The sequence below is a fragment of the Cydia fagiglandana genome, chromosome 6 (assembly GCF_963556715.1).
Source record: "Cydia fagiglandana chromosome 6, ilCydFagi1.1, whole genome shotgun sequence".
NCBI lineage: Eukaryota > Metazoa > Arthropoda > Insecta > Lepidoptera > Tortricidae > Cydia > Cydia fagiglandana.
In genome coordinates, this window is record NC_085937.1 from 19,412,851 (window position 1) to 19,432,919 (window position 20,069).

Consider the following 20,069-nt stretch of genomic DNA (forward strand, 5'->3'; position numbering starts at 1 on the left):
ATTGTTTCAGTTTTTGATTCGATCGAGATGCGTGCCATGATGACTGATCGGTGATTACGTGATGCTTTCCATAGAAAACGAAGCGCCGGAAGCTCCGGCCTGGCCCCGGCCTGGTCTAGCGTATCAAGCTTAGAAAACCACATTTTTAACAAATTTTTACCTGTTCTAATATTAGGTTTTAGTTATGATACTGATTTAATTTTAATGCCAGTGCAGGTGCCTGCAGTTGTGACTGGAAACATGGCTTATTGAAACATATTTATTATTGAGGAATATTTAATTCATTTGTTGAGTCGGACCAAAATAATTCCGCGCAAATAGACTGAAGTGACGTCATAACGTCAACTTTTACGTTCATAGTGGAGCATCACATTTCTCTTTTCTTTAATAAGTATGTATCAATGAAACACTTACATACCTAGTTAATTTGTTATGAGTAATTTAAACTATACGCAATTATTCTTCAAAAATATAATTGGAATATAAATAACAAACGTTAAAATAATATATTATGTCTAGTAGGTACCTAGTATTTTGCAATGGATGATGCAATTCTTGAGACCGACCTTGCATGCACCAACACAAACAATATTATCACTTCACTCACTTTGCAGTCTCTTTTCAATGTCATTACCTGCCTTCTTCACTTCTTCACCAACATTTTGAGCAGCTTCATTGAATTTCTTCGATTCGTCTCGAATGAATTCTTGCGTTTTATCAATGTTTTCACTCATTTTAGTCTTCATATTGTCTGCGTTTGACATAAGTTCGTCTGATTTGTGACGAACACTTTCATACGCCTTTCTTATCACATCTTTTTCGTCATTCGCTAAGCTTAATACTTCATCCCCAGTTTTAGTTAGTTTACTTCTCAACGATTCAAGAGCGGATTTTTCACTTTCAGTGTCAAAAATATGTGTATTGTTAGAAAATAATAATTTTAGAACTTCTTCTTTAACCGATTCTTCAATCTTATGTGATTCAGGTTTATCAGCGGGATGATGATCTCCAAAGATATATGATTTAATATCTGATAGTCTTTTCAGGGCTCTTTCGTATAAAGTTCTTATAATAGTTTTGTTAGGGTCACTATCTTCTCCGAGAATGAAATTGTGTACCTTCATGTATCCGGAAGAAACGCCTCCTTTGACCTTATTGTAGAATTTACCAATTAAGCTGCTTTGATCTTCATCAGCTGGATGAGCAGCTTTGCTTGCGTCTTCTGATTCTCCCATGACTTTGTCTACACCGTAAGACCACCAACTATAGACATCTTCTTTCACTGCTTGTGTCGTATTTGAAACTTTGTCGTAAGCCCCTTCGATGACGCCACAGCTTGCTTTATCCGCAATGAATACTGCCACTAATAACACAATATAAAGCTTCATTTTGTTAATTATATGAGCTTGGATGATAAAAGATGTCCTCCAATTGAATCCACAAATAGTTCTGAGTTGCTAATGAGCCAGCCGAGATATTTATCTACTGTTTTTGACCTTTAACACACAATTAATTAAGTTTATCTTATATGTATTCGGTGAGCATTAAGTATGTTTGTTGTACTTTGCACCGGTGATTTTGCTCCAATAGGTTATTAGTAATTCTCGTTATCTTATATTTCTCAGACCTCAATCTATATTAGTCATGAAACATATTAGCCGATGTTTACAAATCGATTACATGGACTAAAATGGTTGATACGTGTTTCAGAGGAGTCTGCTTGATGCCAGGTGTCAATCAATTTGGTTTGTTTATATTCTGGTGGAAGATTTTAACATCTCGTCATCGTTTAAGGGCCTAATAATAAGTGAGTCATATTATATTCCTTGTATTTTTTTGTTTATTAGGCTGCGTTTCCTTCAAAGTAGTGCGAGGATGCGTAGCAACGTATTCAATAAATTAAAAAAAAGCGAGGAATGTAACTGTTTTTAAGAACCAACAAAATCACTTCATTTACCTAGTTATCCTCGCTTAACGCAACAGTAAATACTTAAATAGTCGGCAATTTTCTATTAGTTCTTAACAAAAAAAGGTGTGTCGATGAAACATTCGCTTTTGTAATTTTCAGATTTTTTAATTATAAAATTAAACAATGTTTTTCTTTTTCTTTGGAAACAATTATAATTATGTTACATCTATATAAAATAATATTCAGACAACACAAATCAAGATCAATGTAAGATCTTACAATTTGAAACCTATTCTTAGAGTTTTACAATGGAGTTAAAAGTAGTGTATGATCGAAACTTCGATTTCTGCAGGATTTAGTATAAAAATAATGTTCAAGTTCAAGCAAGTTTTTTATTCGGACATAAAATCATGTTTCCGCCGAAGAAAACCGAACCTTCAAAACCGACAAAAAATTCGGTTTCGGTCAGACAGTTTAAGTATGTAGGTACGTAGTCTGGAGGTTAGTTTGTATTCTAAATGTTTTTCTAAAACAGTCACGACTCAGAGCTGGAAGTACCCTGTTTAATACAAACTTCTAAGCCAGCTACAACGTGTTTTAACTTTTCCAGCGCTACAAGTTGGTTAACCGACGTATGCCTAACTTCGCAACTATGCTTTATTCGTATTGCTGTCTAGTTGAAAGTTTAAGATGGCCAGAGTAACGGGGACGAGATCTGACACGACTAGTTATCCTAGGACGGGTTACTCAAACAGAGTACTAGATAGGATTAAATTAACTTTATTTTCTTTTTACAAGCTTTTATTTAGTTTTACCTGGCCGTGGTATGTCTGTCATTGTGTACACCGTAATCAAATCTTGCAAGTTAAATTTGATCCACTTCCCGGTTTCCGATTGATCTGAAATTTTGCATGCATGTATAAATCGGATGACAATATGCTATTGGTACCATAGAGCTGATCTGATGATGGAGACAGGAGGTGGCCATAGGAACTCTGTGATTAAACAACCAAACAACGTAACCTAATTGTGTTAGGGGTTTTTAGAATTGTCGCGATGAGTATTAGTTGTCTGTCGTAAGAAAAGTACAGTCAGCGATAAAATCTTGTACCAAAAATGAAATTTTTGCCAAAAACTTATTTTTTATGACATAGGAGGCAAACGAGCAGGCTAATTGCCTGATGGTAAGCGAGGATCAGAGGGGCTGTAAGCGCGTTGCCGGCCTTTAATATGGGACCAACCACGGATGGATGGGTGGATGGATGGATGGGGTGTGGGTGGGATGTACCAACTTGGCGTCGATAAAGTGAGAAAGTTTTTGAAGAATAGAGTATTATCAGATTAAGCTTTTTATACTCGTAGGACTCAATTCTATTCTGTTCTATTCTTTCGGTTAATATAACGGAGATGCACTTATACTGGTCCATCTTGTCTGCGTTCGTTCTGATTGGAATAACACAAAGAACGTGCTGTGGTTTGAGTTGTACGGTAGTTATAGTGTGTCTGGTGAAGGCACTATCCTAGCTGCTTGCAGAGAATGTCAAAACTTTCGACAATAGGGTAGTCATCATCATCATCTCAGCCATAAGATGTCCACTGCTGAACATAGGCCTCCCCCTTGACATAGGGTAGTTATACCACAGTAATACCAAATAATACCCACCGATTAAATCAGCTAGGTACCTATTCTTTATGAAAATTCAAACCAAATTAATAGAAAATAATTGCTTGTTTTGAGCACGAAAACTACATACAATACCAGCATTCTTGCACTAACATAATGGCTTCTCTAAACGATGGACCATATATCATACTGGCCCGCTAAGATGGCCCAGCGTGTAGAGAGCATAATTAGTGGTATCGGATGGCTTATGGCGATGGGATGGCCACGGTTTTGGTATTTTCGTCCGCACATCAAAGGGCCAGCGATGGTGCGTAACTATGCATCTACAAGCGGCCCATCAATCCATAGTGCGCGCTCTCAACCATTGCATGGCCATCTCGCGGCGCCAGCGCTGGGCCATCGTGTAGAGGAGCCATAATATTGATTAATAAGGTGGTGAGCCAACTACTTATATTGCTGACCTGACTAAAGTCTGTAGGACTGCCTCGGCCTGCTTGCAGCGTTTTAAAATTGTATTAGAGATAGACCAAGAAAAGTCTGCAGCGATTTTGATAGCCTACGCAGTGCAAGTGTTATTAATACGTCATAATTTCATAGAAGTAACTCTAACACTGAGGGCCTATCGAGAAGACCGAAGTTTGCAAATTGCGGGCATTTTTCTCTTGTACTCCAATTAAAGCTTAATTATAGTGTAAGAGAAAGATGTCCGCAGTTTGCCAACTTCGGTTTTCACGGTAGGCCCTCTGTCCTCTATGGGGTTATCCATTAATTACATCACACGTTTAGGGGGGGAGGGGGTCAAGAAAATGTGACATGTTGTGACAGGGGGGAGGGGGAGTCACAAACTTTGTGACGGCACTCTGACTAATTATTTACTCCGCTGTAATAAGTACAGGGTCAAAAAACCTAGAAATTCGTGTGATATAATTAATGGATGATCCCTATCCTATACCGAGGAGTACCTATAGATAGACATAACGGGATCACTGTTATCACAGTCAGATCACGTAACAACACATTGACCAATATTTATAAACCACTATCTATCCCGGGGCGCACAATAAAGAATATTGACACTACAAGGATCCAGTCCCAGCCGGCGCGGGACGTGCCCGGGATCCCGGATGTACGGTACGCGGTTGCATTGTTATACGGCACGGCATTTGCCGGATACAGGGGGCCATGATAACAAAAAAACGGACAAGTGCGAGTCGGACTCTCCCACCGAGGGTTCCGTAATTTTTAGTAATGTTGTTATAGCGGCAACTGAAATACTCTGTGAAAATTGAAATACATTAACTGTCTATCTATCTATCACGATTCATGAGAAACAGCCTGGTGACAGACAGACGCCAGTGGAGCGTTAGTAATAGGGTCCCGTTTTTACGCTTTGGGTACGGAACCCTAAAAATTATGTCATACTAATGTATGACACATGATGATGATGTATGATGTACAGATAATTCTGTGAAAATTTCAATTGTTCGACGATTCATGAGATACAGCCTGGTCACAGACAGACGGGCTATCAATAGAGTGATTCTTGAGGAAGGTTTAAGTTTATAATTTGTTATGTTTTTGTGTAACGGTCAGTAGTATATTGTAAACCCGTGGTAGGTATATGGCCAATCTTTGTAGTTCGTCAGTGTAACGGGGCATGATTTTATTCTTGATCTGATAATCGTATCGTACATAGCAATGCACGCACGAGAACTTTCCAAAGTTGCGAAACTTTCCACATGAGAAATTCTCGGTAACTTCTGAGAATGTTCTCGAGAACGAGAATTTATTTATTTATCGTAGTTTATACCATGAATATTCACGATAGCTTAGGTGTAGTCCTTACCCCCAGAAAATTCCGACTTTTGGTCGTCCGCTTCCGGTCAGAAAAATGTATGACGGCCCGGCCAAACGGTCAGACTTAGGTGGGGGGTGCTCGACCAAATGTCATAGAGGGACCCTGGCAGTTTTTGACGCCGCCATTTTTTTTCAATATGGCCGACTTTTTTTTTAAACTTTTTGAATTTTGTCTTAGCGCGCTGAAATTTTGGTCACGGAATCTCGGGGTCCCCTAGATACCTATAAAAAAATTTTTTTTGGAAAAATGCTACAATTGGGGGAAACTGGCCACTTTTATTTTGTATGGCAACTTTGAAACGGTGCGTGATAGGTGGAGGGTGCTCGACCAAATGTCATAGAGGGCCCCGAGAAAAAACAAACTGCATTAAAAAAAAACAAAATGGCCGACTTTTTTTTTTAATTTTTTCAAGTTGGTCCGAGCACGCTGAGATTTGGCATGGCGGGAGATAGAGGCCTCTAGATTCTAATGAAACTAAAAAAAATTTTGGAAAAATTTGTCGAAAGTCGAAATGTTCTCTGATATAAAGTGAGAATTTAAGCAACTTATTGGTAAATTTATCACATCAACAAAATAGCTAACTGTAATAGACAATAATATATGCATAATAACATTTAGTTTTAAGTTATGCCTATTTAAACTTTATTTCAAGTATATTCTCTTGTTTAAACAATAATTTCCATGTTGCAGGAATGTTCTGAGAACATTCTCGAGAACGTTTCCGCTTTTTGGGAATGTTCTGCAATTTGTACATTGCTAATCGTACAACGATAGTGGAACCACGCAATCTTAACACGAACAACACAAGGGGAATCCCAAACGAGCTCTTAATAATGGCCTCTGTATGATATCGCCTCTGAATTTGGCAAATGGTTTGCTTTACTTATATCAGATTCGCGCCCAATACACCATCTTCAACCTTAATTCTTCAGTTTTAGGGTTCAAAGTCGGAGAGGTATTGGGGAATGTTAGAATAGTAATAGTGGAAATTGAATTTGGGAGCGCCTCTCGTTCTCATAACGATGTGGAAACGAGGTGGTTGCGTGAAATGAGATTTGCTCAAGCGTTATTTCTTTTATTATTGACGGTGTTATTATGCAATAAGTAAAACTGAAAAATCCGTATGCTACCTGGGTCCTTCCGTGTATAATCGGTTACCGGTCAAGGTAAGAAATGCAGCATCCGTCCAAAGCTTTAAAATTAGGCTAAAGACATAATATAGCTCTAGGAAAATAATTTCTATAATTATCAAGATTTTTTCAATCTACCTCTTGCAATATAATAAGAGAAACTAATGTACAAAATTAAGTATTTATCAAATATACAAAATGTAAAATAATCCCATTATGTATTGACTGTATGTTATGAATAATAAATTTCATTTCATTTCGTTAACAGTTCATACGATAGCAGACAGCATGGCGGTCGGCTGGAATTGAATTCAAGTGCTTTTTATCGCGTCGATAAAAGATCAAAGATTTATCGTTCAAGCGATAAAGCTAACTCGTTCGGACTTGGAGATTTATGTCTTCTTTCTAGCAGTTTAGTTTTGAACTGGGTATATTAAAAGTTGAATTCGATGGAGCTATCGTAAATCTTTGATTGACACTGCCCCGATATTTACTTCCTACAATCTCAAATTAATAAGTTCATCATCATCATCTCAGCCATAAGACGTCCACTGCTGAACATAAGTTATTTGGCAATAATTATTTAATTTTTGGTTAGTACAAGCTTCTATCGCTTTTCCTTCCACATGCAACTAAAAACTCATACAGAATACAGACTTTATTGGTAAATATAAACATAGTTACATTTTACACGTCATTAACTTAAAACTTAAAACTCTTAGAGATAATTGTAACAACCCCAAACATAATTAGTTAGCGTTGTTTTATCATAAGGGCCAACTGTTTACAATTTGCCTTTACGGCATTTTACAAACGGCGTCTTCATTTTACAAACGTGAAGCCGTTTGGGCTCTCTATACTTTCTATCTTAGGTATAATGAATTTTCTTCATCGCAGCATAATGTTGGCAACTCTGCCCAACTTGATCCGTAACTTGTCTCCTAACTCCTTACGATAGACGTAACTCCGGATAGTTCATCATGTGCATCCAGTAAGCCCGTACAGTCGGCAACGAAAGTTGCCGAGATACTTAATATGGAGTTACTGCAATGTTCTGGCGCCTGATTTCAGTACTAGTGCACATAGTAAACTATAGAGTAACTTAAGGGGCCCACTGATTAACAGTCCGCCGGACAGTATCGGCCTGTCAGTTGTTCGGAACTGTTAAAATTTTGTTCTGACAGGCCGATACCGTCCGGCGGACTGTTAATCAGTGGGCGTGGGCCCCTTTATACTAGGCCTTAAAACCCTGAAAACATCATCATAAAATTTAAGTGATTCGCAATCATAGCACTTCTGCTGCTGACTGTACACTGTCAGTAGCACACCGTGATCTGACAGCCGATTAATGACACGTCTGCCGGTGTTAGACCACACTGCAGGCCAATTCGACTTGTTTAATGGCTGCTCGTGACTTGGCTACTAAAGTGTGAAATGTTATAAATTAATTAAAATACTTGATAACTATCAATATTATATTTAAAACCAGTATGCTTGTAGAGTAAAAGTATTCTTTTAGCCACTCACTTGCTTTTGGTAACTGTAGCTACCAGCTGTCACCCTTATTTTATTATAATAATAGAGGTCACTGAAAAATATCAAGCAAGTGAGTGGTTAGAATATATTTCTTATTTTTAACCACATCAAACTTTTCGTAATACTACTCAAAAATTTATTTATGTTACATCATAAAAATGCTATTTTGTAGGTAGGTACAAGTAGATTTTCATATACGTAATTTTATCATATCATATCATATTATATCATATCATATCATATCATATCATATCACATCATATCATATCATATCATATCATATCATATCATATCATATCATATCATATCATATCATATCATATCATATCATATCATATCATATCATATCATATCATATCATATCATATCACATCGTTTATTGGATACATGTGTTACAATAGGTTTTTTTATAGTTTAGGTTACATATACTACTTAATCCTATACTTAACATACCTAATAGTTAAACGACTTTCTTTCATATCTCAGCCAACAATCTTCTGACAAGAACCGTCCAAGGCTCTCGCATAACCACTAGCACAGCTATCAGCTTGGAAGACATTAGCCACCATAGGCTCTACATTCTTCCTCACATCAATCTCTACCTGTTTACGACATTCCCCATTTGCTGTTCTCACTAACCCTTTAGCACAAACGTTACGACTATTCTCATTTTGCTTCGGCTTATTGTCTTTAAAAAACATTTGGTCTGATACCAAATTAGCTTTGTTTTCATTATTTTCTGTTGGTTTTATATTCTCATCAGAATTAGCTTTGCTCGATTCGGTTGTATTCTTTTGTTCTCCAGTGCCCAAATCGTTAGTATCACCAGTCAAATGAGTTTCATCATGGGTGATAGTGGGCAAAATATTTTCTAGTTCGGCTCCGTTAAACCACGTCTCAGTTGTAGTTCCAGCTGTATTTATAGCTGTTGTTGTAGCTTGATATTGTATTATGTTTTCCTTATCGCTATTAGATTCATGCTCCGGGTGTTTATTATAGTTTGATTCAGTTGTAGGCTCAGTATGTTGATTATTTTCTGGATATTGATTGTTATCACTATTTGAAGTATGTTCTTTCATTGTACTAATGGTGGTGGGAGTAGATTTTATATGATTATAATTTTGTGCAAGATCTTCATTTCCAGCGGAATTTTCTTCATGTTTATTATCTGTTGCTCCGTTGTTATTCGTGTCAGTCTTCTCATCATTCGAAATCTGGTTAGTAGATGCTACCGTCTTTGGTCCAGGAAATTTATTACCTTCATTTCGATGTAAAAACACGCCAAGACCCTCAGTTATTTTATGTGTCCCTTTTCCAATAGCATTAACAGTTCCGTCGACCACTGTATGTATATCTTCTTTCACTTTTCCGACGAATTCTTTTACAAGTCCACAGTCCACACTAATAACGATTATTAAAATTGTGAAACAGCTAAATGTTAGCTTCATTTTAGTAGTAAAGTATACAGTAAGATAAACTGAGTCCAACTGATTCTGATTCATGGTTTGAGGAAGACAGCCGAGTAGAGGAGACAGGGGAAAAATGCAATCAAATATATATTTTATTTTGTGAATTAATTTTGTTTCGATTAGTTTTATAAACTGTTTTACATGGGTCTCTATTGTTTCCCAAAAAGTTTTAAGTCATAATGTATTGTTTGTCCATATTTTCGTTAGTCATAGTTTGTTTAGTTTAAAAACACGAAGCTTTTCAGGATGGCCGTAAAACAAACCTAACCTAACCTATCTATAGGACACCCTTGCGAAAATCCTGAAAAGTATACGGTTTCAGTTTTAGGACAAACAATACAATGACTTACAACTTTATGTGAAACAAAGGGATCCCGTTTTACATGTACAGTATAAATACATCATAGGTACCTACTTACCTAGCTACCTACTAGAAATAACACCACAATATTAAAGCCCCTAGTAACCCGTCTATATGTTATATCAGATTGTTACTGTGACAATGTACGAAATGGAACAAAATCTAATTTCTTGACCATAACACCATCTTAATTTAAATATCAAGTTTTTTTATCAGAACCCCTAATTCGATAATTGATAAGCGTTCGCGTTTGAGTTTTTTCGGGATGATTTGGAAACTTAAAATCCATACAAAATTATACGCAAACGCGTACGTCACGTCACGTTATCGAATGAAATTTACACTGAGGGTACCTACAGGCACAGAATAAATATTAGTACTAGGTACAGAAGACTCACTCTCTAACAAAACGCGTCTCACGATCAGCACAGATATGGCTGCTAGTTAGGTGGCGACAGCGCCACGCGCGGCTTATGGCAAACCTCAAAATTGGGGTCGAACGGATGTACTTTTAGCTACCTGTAGCAAAGCGACGAAATCGCGGAGTGAGTCACGCCTGCTACAGGCCACGCTTTAATGGTACATTTACGAGTATCCCTATCTCACCCAGTTCAAGTTTAAGAAGTTATCAGCTTGCCCTTGAATGTGAACTTTATCAGTGGATAAACACACATGAAAACTGTCATCAAAAGCAATATAGTATGATAATAATCGAAATACTTTTGTTAAGTATTCTGGGAATATAATGAGGCGTTAATATTTTTATTTATCATAATAATATGAATGCTTTTCCTTGACTAGAACGGGTAGCGTTCCAAATACAAGGGGGCAAAGTTGTCTGTCAGATGACAGCTGTCATCTCAGTACCATTTTGCGTTTTAGGCTTTATAAATTGTATGGAAATGACACCTGTCACCGTACCCATGCTGTTTGAAAACCCCTTTTTTATGTAATACGCAGGCAAACGAGCAGACGAGCCGCCTAATGAGAAGCAATCATAGCCGCCCTTGAACACCCATATAACCATTCCAGTCGCAGAATCATCAAAGTGGTAACTAAATGTCAGATGTGTCGTAACAGAGTCCACACAATGTGTCTAGAATTGTTTCGAAACAAAGTGTCGTCGCCGTGTGTACACTTTTCCGTAACAAGGTGTCGACACATTTGTGTGCACTTTGCGTGCGGTTTGCGACTAAATCTGACAGCAAATTTGTGACAGCAAATGTCAATATAAAATACCTCTTGAAAACCAAGGTTTGTCAAACTACTATTAGTGTCTCGTGTGCTCGTAAGTAATTCTAGTAAGTCATCATGGGCGATGCAAATGAAAACCATATAAACACCCAACACCCGTCAACCTTTTACAGAAAAGTTTTTAAAGAAATGCAATAAGCTACTTAGGTCAGCCAACGAATGCTCCAAAAAGTTGTAGAGGGAAATGCTCGGAACACAATTTTTGACTCTGTAACTTGGTTTGGACAAGTTAGGAGGTGAACATATCAAAAGTCCCCGGCCGTAGCCCTTGAGCGGGGGAAGAGAGGGGGCTTTGAAGGTCCCATTTTCCGGTTTTTCGATTATATCTCGGAAACTATGCATCTTAGCGACATGGCCACTTATACAAAATGCAAGTTAATTTAATTTGTTACAAGTTTATTCCGTCAATTTTTTCGATATGTTGAATAGTTTTTGAGATATCCGCTCTTGAAAGTTTATTTAGGGCTCTCAATTTTATCTTGATATATCTACATCAGTGAAGGTGCAAGGCCGTGTATGGTATCGTTTTCGTATAAATCTGGGTTGCTGAATCCATTTAAGGTATCACATTGACACCATTCCACAAAATAAAAAAATATCTTTTTAGGGTTCCGTACCTCAAAAGCAAAAAACGGAATCCTTATAGGATCACTCGTGCGTCTGTATGTCTGTCTGTCTGAATACACAAAATAGTTCTTTACCTATAGATGACAGGAAAACCTATTAGAAATGTGCAGTCAAGCGCGAGTCGGACTTAATGTACGGAACCCTTAATACGCGAGTCCGACTCGCACTTGGCCGGTTTATTTTAAACTCCTCTTGACGCTTAACCGCTGAATCGATTTCGTAGAAATTTGGTATAGAAATAGTTTGCGTCCCGGAACAGGACATAGGATAGATCTTATAACCAAAATCATCTTTTGAAGGTGTGAAAAGTGGCGTGGAAATTTGTACGGGAAATCAATAACCGCTGAACTGATTTATATTAAATTTGGGATGGTCTACATCTTTGATTTAGTTAAAAATGATAAAAAAAACATGACTTCAAACCTAAACTTAAACAGTATTAACTTCAAGAAGTCAATTCTGAATACCCCTACACCTCATTTCACACCTTTAAAGGATGATTTTTGAGATAACTTATTATGTCCTGTCTCGGGACTCAATATATATGTGTACTAAATTTAAATTAAAACTGTTCAGCAGTTTAAGCGTGAAGAGGAGTTTTTAAAGAAAGAATATGTTTCTTTTAAGAAAGTATATGTTTTTACTTTGGAATGGTGTCAATGTGATACCATAACTAAATTTGGTACTGCGAATTTATACGAAAACGATACCAAACATGGCCTCGTAGCTTTAATGTTGTAGAAGTCAAAATAAAATTGAGAGCCCTAAATTCTTATTACTTGACCAAACTTGTGTAGAAGGAAAAGGAAAAATAAAAGTCTTCGGCAGGAATATAAGACACAGATATATTTTTTTTTGCGTTACTATTTCAATCATCAAATATAAACATACCTTGATTATATTATTCTAGTGAGATCCTCACAGATAAACAAAAACATTTACTTAAAAAATTACAAGGTCGAAATGTCACGGAACTTGTGAGAGTAATATGTGAAAAATAAAAACTTTTATGACAAAAAATCTGGACACAATTTAAGAAGCATCCCATTGCGTCGAGGAATCATCTGTATTTTTGCTTGTTTCATTACCTCCTCGCTTCTTTTTTTGTCCTTTGTATTCTGTAGCAATTTGTTAGATCTGAAAATAAAGATAACTTGCGTCGTCATGGATATCGTTTTATAGGTTTTAGGGAGTGCAGAATTCGAAAATGATGACCATTTTGGATTCCAAGATGTCTGCCGTGCACTTTGTCATATAAGCCGTCATAGATGTCGATTTATAGGTGTTAGGAAGAGCAGATTTCGAAAATGATGACCATGACCAACAAAACGACATCCATGTCGACTTTTAACATAGTGCATGGCCGCCATTTTGGATTCCAAAATGGTCATTATTTTCGAAATCAGGGCCCCTTTAAACCTATAAAGCGACACCCATGACAACTTTTATGACATAGTGCATGGCCGCCATTTTGGATTCCAAAATGGCCATCATTTTCGAAATCTGCGTCCCCTAAAACCTATAAAACGACATCCATGACGACTTTTATGACATAGTGCATGGCCGCCATCTTGGAATCCAAAATGGTCATTGTTTTCTAAATCTGCGCCCCCTCAAAAATCTATAAAACGACACCCATGACGACTTTTATGACATAGTGCATGGCCACCATTTTGGAATCCAAAATGGTCATCATTTACTAAATCTGCGCCCCCCAAAACCTATAAAACGATAGCCATGACAACTTTTATGACAGTGCATGGCCGCCATTTCAGATTTCAAAATGGTCATCATTTTCTAAATCGGGGCCCCCTAAAACCTATAAAACGATATCCATGACGACTTTTATGACATAGTGCATGGCCGCCATTTTGGAATCGAAAATGGTTATCGTTTTCGAAATCTGCGCCCCCCAAAACCTATAAAACGACACCCATGATGACTTTCATGATATAGTGCATGGCCGCCATTCTGGATTCCAAAATGGTCATCATTTTCGAAAGCGGGGCCCCCTAAAACCTATAAAACGACATCCATGACGATTTTTATGACATAGTGCATGGCCGCCATCTTGGAATCCAAAATGGTCATCGTTTTCGAAATCTGCGCCCCCTAAAACCTATAAAACGACACCCATGATGACTTTTATGACATAGTGCATGGCCGCCATCTTGGAATCCAAAATGGTCATCGTTTTCGAAATCTGCGCCCCCTAAAACCTATAAAACGACACCCATGACGACTTTTATGACATAGTGCATGGCCACCATTTTGGAATCCAAAATGGTCATCATTTTCGAAATCGGCACTCCCTAAAACCTATAAATCGACACCCATCTCGACTTTTATGACAAAGTGTTTGGCTACCATCTGCATGCAAGACATTTCTATTATTTTTACGTACAAAAATGGCCCCCTGTCAACTTCCAACCGAGATTTAATCGATAATTTATTCGATTAATGTTCAGATTCATTCAAATTCAATCTATGTTAGGTCGACTAACCTAATCGTGATTAAAATTTGAGGATTAACTTTTTTTATTCCATTAATTAGCGCCACTTGCACCATTCCACTAACCCGGGGTTAACTGGTTAAACCTGGAGTTACCATGGTTACCAGTACAATTTGATACTGGGTTAACGGTTTAACCGCTTAACCCAGGGTTAGTGGGACGGTGCAAGTGGGCCTTAGTCGAATAAACAGTTAATCTATTAAGTCCCATCTCTGACCACGTCATTTTTACACTTTGAGAATATCTGAAAACAAATGAACACAAGGAGCCATTTTGCAAATCCAGTAACTTTGTTATTACTTTTGACAGCGCGTGTCATGTGTCTACACAAAGTCGAAACATTTGCGACTACTTTGTGACTGCAATATTTCTCAGCCTTAAACCATATTTATACATCATAATTAACAAGTTTCGTAGTATGTAAAGCGTTATTTCTGTTATCTAAGTATAGTATACGCATCGAAGTACTAAAAATGCATCAAATAATATATTTATGAACACAAGCACTGAGAAGTAAACAATTTCATTTCCGGCTAAACTAAAACAATGTGGTGGCGCGTTGATTATATTACACTTAGTTTATCAAATCACTCGAGCAGTTTAATTCCCCATAATAATTTAAGTCCTATTGTAATATAAATGCAAACAATATATAATTACGTCTTGTAATCCGTTTTAGAGATGGCGTATTAATGTCACTTATTTTTATTTAACTATTTTTCCATCTGACAGTTTCCATTTGACAGGAACAAAATGAACGAATGAACGAATGATTTTGGCATAAAGTAGTCGCAAACTAGTAACAATGTGTGCACACGGCGACCACACTTTATGTCACTTTGTGTCATGTGTCGACCCTTCCCCATTTCTGGTAACTGTGTCGACACGGCGACGACTCTGCGACTGGAATTGTGACCGAAACAGACGGTGTCGACACAAGATGTGTCTACACCGCGTCGTAACGGCGACTGGAAATGGTTGTATGGGCATAAGCAATATCAAAGGAGCCACTATAATAAAATTATTTGTCAGACTCAGGAAACTTTATAACCTTTTAATTTGTATCTGTTGTATATGTTTTAAGACTAAATTTATAATTGCATGCTTATAAATGTGCTCTGTAGCTATTTGTGTGCCATGTGGCGAAACATAGTGTTAATTACTTACTATATTATACATGTAAGACCTACTGTTGTACATACCTATGTTTAACAAATAAATAATTTGGAATTAAGTACCTAGGTACCCATGGGTCGCCCATGAGGTGGACGGACCAAATAAAGGCAGCAATGGACGGTCCCTTGCACGAATGCGCTAAACGCGCAGCCGTCAGGGAGGAGTGGAGGCGAGCCGTCAAACGTGTCACAAAGGGAGACTTCCAATGATGGCCACGACCGCTCTGTCAAGAGTGACCCGATCAAGAAGAAGAAGAACCTAGGTACAATAACCACATTCAGTGTGCCGACTTGTGTTCTAGACAAGGAAAATACCACTTGAAGCTGTTTTGCTATTCGTGAAACGCAGGCGCTTGTTTGCAATTTATTTAGTTTCTGCCTTGGCCAAGCTTATCCCAATCGGTTATCAACTTATCAGTTATTTATAAACCTTAAGCAGTAGATTCATAACTTTTTTTATAAAAAATACCAGATATACAGGGTTACTTTTTTACCGGTACAATAAATTTTACCACATCATTGGTATCGATAATAGATCACATTGCACAAATAAAGACAATTTTTTTTTTATTTCGCATCAATTAATTTATCCTTCACCAATTTAGTAACTTCTGGTTGCACTAATTACAAGGTGTCAACGGTATGAAATCGCGCGCGATGACGTAAACAAACAGTTGCCAGTTCGTGCGTTTGCTAATTGATGCGTAAGGCATCCACATTTTGTAGTACTTTAGCGGATAAGTTCGGGCATTGGTATTTTTGTTTCTTTGTTCCCAAATAGTAGTAACAAAGAATGCTGGTATTTTTTATTTTTGGCAACAATTACGTATGTTGATTTATTGTACTGGTAAAAAAGTAACCCTGTATGTCATCTGGTACATATTTAATTATACAAACGGGTCTGCCGCAATATAATTTCATTGTTTTTACCTTAAATTCCGACGTTTCAGCTGAGTGGCGAGCGAGTGAGCGAAACGTCGGAATTTAAGGTAAGTAAAAACAATGAAATTATATCGCGGTAGACCCGTTCGTATAATTAAATATGTGTACAAACTGCGAGAGTTTAAAGTGTTATGTCATCTGGTATTTGAGTTATTTGCATTTTTTGATTCTGTTTTTTTTTTATTTTTGTAAATGCCGATGCCGCCAATTATCGGTGACGTTTGAAGAACTCGCTAAGAACATAACTTTCACTACTATAACACCCCTCGTGTTGCTCTTTATGCTCGATTCGTGAAAAGTAATGGCGATGCAAAGACACTTGCGCCGGAATACGCTTCGGTAAGTGCTCGCGAGTCTGCGCGTGTCCATTGTCAAGCGAATGGGAACGAAATTCACACGAATTTAAAATACTTCATGAATTCTTCTTCCTGGCGTTATCCCGGCATTTTGCCACGGCTCATGGTAGCCTGGGGTCCGCTTGACAACTAATCCCATGATTTGACGTAGGCACTAGTTTTTACGTTAATTTAAAATACTTCATGAATATCATTGCAAAAATGTCTGAAATGTGCTTTGTTGCTATAACCCCTTTCATTATGGATATAGACATAGACATGTAGGTAGTTCAAATCCTTCTAACTACAGTGTGTACACCTAGTTTAGCTTATTAAAAGGATTACCAAGTCGCTGTAGACTACACCGACGTGGCAAGCGTCAGAGTGTGGAAGCGCCACCGTAAATGCGAAAGTCCTAAAGACGACGTGCATAATATCCTGTAATTTACTTGATTGACTGACTGTAGCTTGACGGGCATACGATTAGGCTTACTGGTTCAGTAGCAGAGTGTTCCCCCCTTTTTTAGGGGTCCATATCCAAAATAGCAAAAACGGAGTTATAGATTTGCCATATCCGTCTATCTGTCTACCTGTATGTGACAGCCATTTTATTTTGAAGAAATGTATTATGTTCATACCAAAGTTTCATGTTAATCGTATTTCAGCATGTAATTTTCGGGAGCACGCCGAGAAACGGCGGGTTTATTGTAGAGATGCCACGAATATTCGGCAACTATTCGGTATTCGGCCTATTCGGCCACTTTGCCGAATATTCGGTATTCGGCCGAATGTTGCCTACTATTCGGCCGAATACCGAATATCTGTTGCACCTACCTAAAAAAAAAATACAAAAAAATAACCAAAAACTAGGTATATTTAATATTTAAAAAGTATTCTTGGAAAGTAGGTAAATACGAAAGCATGTTTTTGAGCATTTGTCGATTACAAAATATTGTTTTTTATCATGGGTCTGATTTGATTAACTCTAACTACATTCATTAATTCTGTTCAACATAAAAATATAAAATCTTAGCGAAAGTTGTGCTTTGTTGGCGAACAGTTTTCATAATAGTTGTGACTCATAATGCTCGCATATCATGCCGAATATTCGGTCGCCGAATATTCGGTATTCGGCCAAATTCACTATTCGGGGCATCTCTAGTTTTTTGACTCTTAAAAAGAAACTTCTCAGATTTTTAAACAATGGAGCCGCGCACCAAGTGCCTTGATTTACGATTTGGTAAACGTAGTTTATTTGCATTTGCTCAAAGAATCGAAGCGCTCAAAGCGTGTAGCCGATTCACTTCAAACCGTATACTCCTACATCCCCTTATCTACTCACTGTATCGCAATAGAATGTGAACTGTACTTTCAAGAGCATACGTTTCACTTTAGAACGCGTGATTGAATAAGTTAGGAGCTTGCGATAAGGAAGAGTAAATACGAGCAATATTTGAAGAAAATCTCTGGATTTCGAAGCATGATTGTTCAGTTGGAAACGTTTTGCCACTTAAATGCTAGGTATATAATAATATACAGGGTGGAAAGGCACGACGATCCTTTCCGCAAAAGGCGGATTGTTTAGCCTAAGGTCTACATTTTCTTCATAGAAACTATGTTAATATGGGCAACCGTTTCTAAATTATGGCCTTTTAAACATCCATGCAAAAAACTACTTTGTTCTAACCCTAACAGGTGACAAGGTCAATGAACTCACTAGTAAACAATCTGTATACGACAGGAAATTGTACTAATTTGTTGCCATCCAACTATTCTTAGGTCTGCTTACAACACGGTAAGAATCGTTGCAGGATTTTCGCTTTCTTAGTGGTTCCACTTGTTCAATACTTGAATGAAGTAGTTATGTTATTCCTTAATATTAATAATACTAACCACAACATTGTTTACAACGACAGTTTAAATTGTGACATTGACAACCACTTAAAAGTACGCAATCTTCTTATAAATATCTCTGGTTTCCTTGACTGATAAAAAGGTTTTAGTTTCTTAACACGTTTCACAAAATTATTTTCGAATAATTCGAAACTATCTAAAATAATAAAAAAATACAAGTAGGTTGTGTTTGATAGACCGTATGAATTTGCAAAAATGAAATATCTACTAAGAATACATCAAGAATAAATAGGTACTTCTTAAATACCTAACTAACAAACCTTCTTGCGTGGTAGGAAATAGACAAGACGCCTGATGTTTGAAATTAAATTGTCATTGAACTTTACTTATCTAATGTCATATTCTTCAAATAAAAATACCGTTGTTAGATGCTCGTGGTTATTTAAATTTGTGGGACTGTGTAAAAGATATGGTGTACCAAACGGAATGTGAAACTGCGGACGAAATGAGACATTAAAGGCTAATTGCTGCTTTTGACAATCTGCGGAGGAAAAATGAGGAACATTATCAAATATCTACTACAAAACTCTTCTCTTTCTTCTTCAATGAAATGACATGTGGGCAATGTGCGCGGGCTCGGGTGCGGGCTGCGGCGTAAGTACATTATAAGACGCGGAGGTACATTTGAAAACCGTATGTCGCCGTGTGCCTGCTACACTGCCACATCTCAAAAAACCGTTTTTTCGAGAAATCGCGTCTCAAAGTTTTGAGAGTATAGTTCAGGGTGTTTAATAGGATCTTACTCCTTTAGTTTTAGGTCTATGAATTTAAAATTTAGCTTTTTTACTCGGAATGATATTAACCTTCCTTATGACCACGCCACTTTTTAAAAGAAATGTATATTTTTTAAGACACAAGGCCCGAAAGACAGGTATTTAGAGTTGTGGCCGTATTGCAGAAACGTTTTTTAAAGATTTTGAGATGCGGCCAAATTTAAACACAAAATTATTGGATAAAGGTTACCATGCAAATATAAATAAAAACACCAAAATAGTTAAAATCCCTTTATTTTTACCCGACTACGGCAACGCAAAAGGAGGGTTATGATTTTGACCGGTATTTATGTGGGTATGTATGTGGGTATGTATGTGGGTATGTATGTATGTATGTATGTATGTTCATTTGTTCCCTCATAACTTCTAAAGTACACATTATAATTTCACAAATGATATGTCATTCGAATTATCTTAATCGTCCGCTGGTTATAGGCTATATGAAGTCACAAAAAAATGAACAAGGCGTCCTCTAGAGGTCATAAAGTCACGAACGAAAAAAATAAAAATAAGTAATAATTACGTGATGTATATCATTTGAAAGAGCTCAGTTAGCACATTTCAAATATATAAATATTGTTAGCTTTTGCGACCGGCTTTGCTTGCATGCACCCGATGAAACATTAATTTATCGGGTAGGTAATTCGAA

General features: G+C 37.2%; 1 protein-coding gene across 1 annotated transcript in view; it reads right to left on the reverse strand.

The window, feature by feature from the left end:
* LOC134665434 (uncharacterized) overlaps nt 1-1,459 on the reverse strand; it is a 579,666-nt gene extending 578,207 nt beyond the window's left edge. The window contains exon 1 of the mRNA XM_063522406.1: nt 582-1,459. Within this exon, the coding sequence (XP_063378476.1) occupies nt 600-1,388 (789 nt within the window). The 5' untranslated portion in view covers nt 1,389-1,459 and the 3' untranslated portion in view covers nt 582-599. The remainder of the gene's footprint in view (nt 1-581) is intronic.
* Between the last annotated feature and the right edge of the window lie 18,610 nt (nt 1,460-20,069).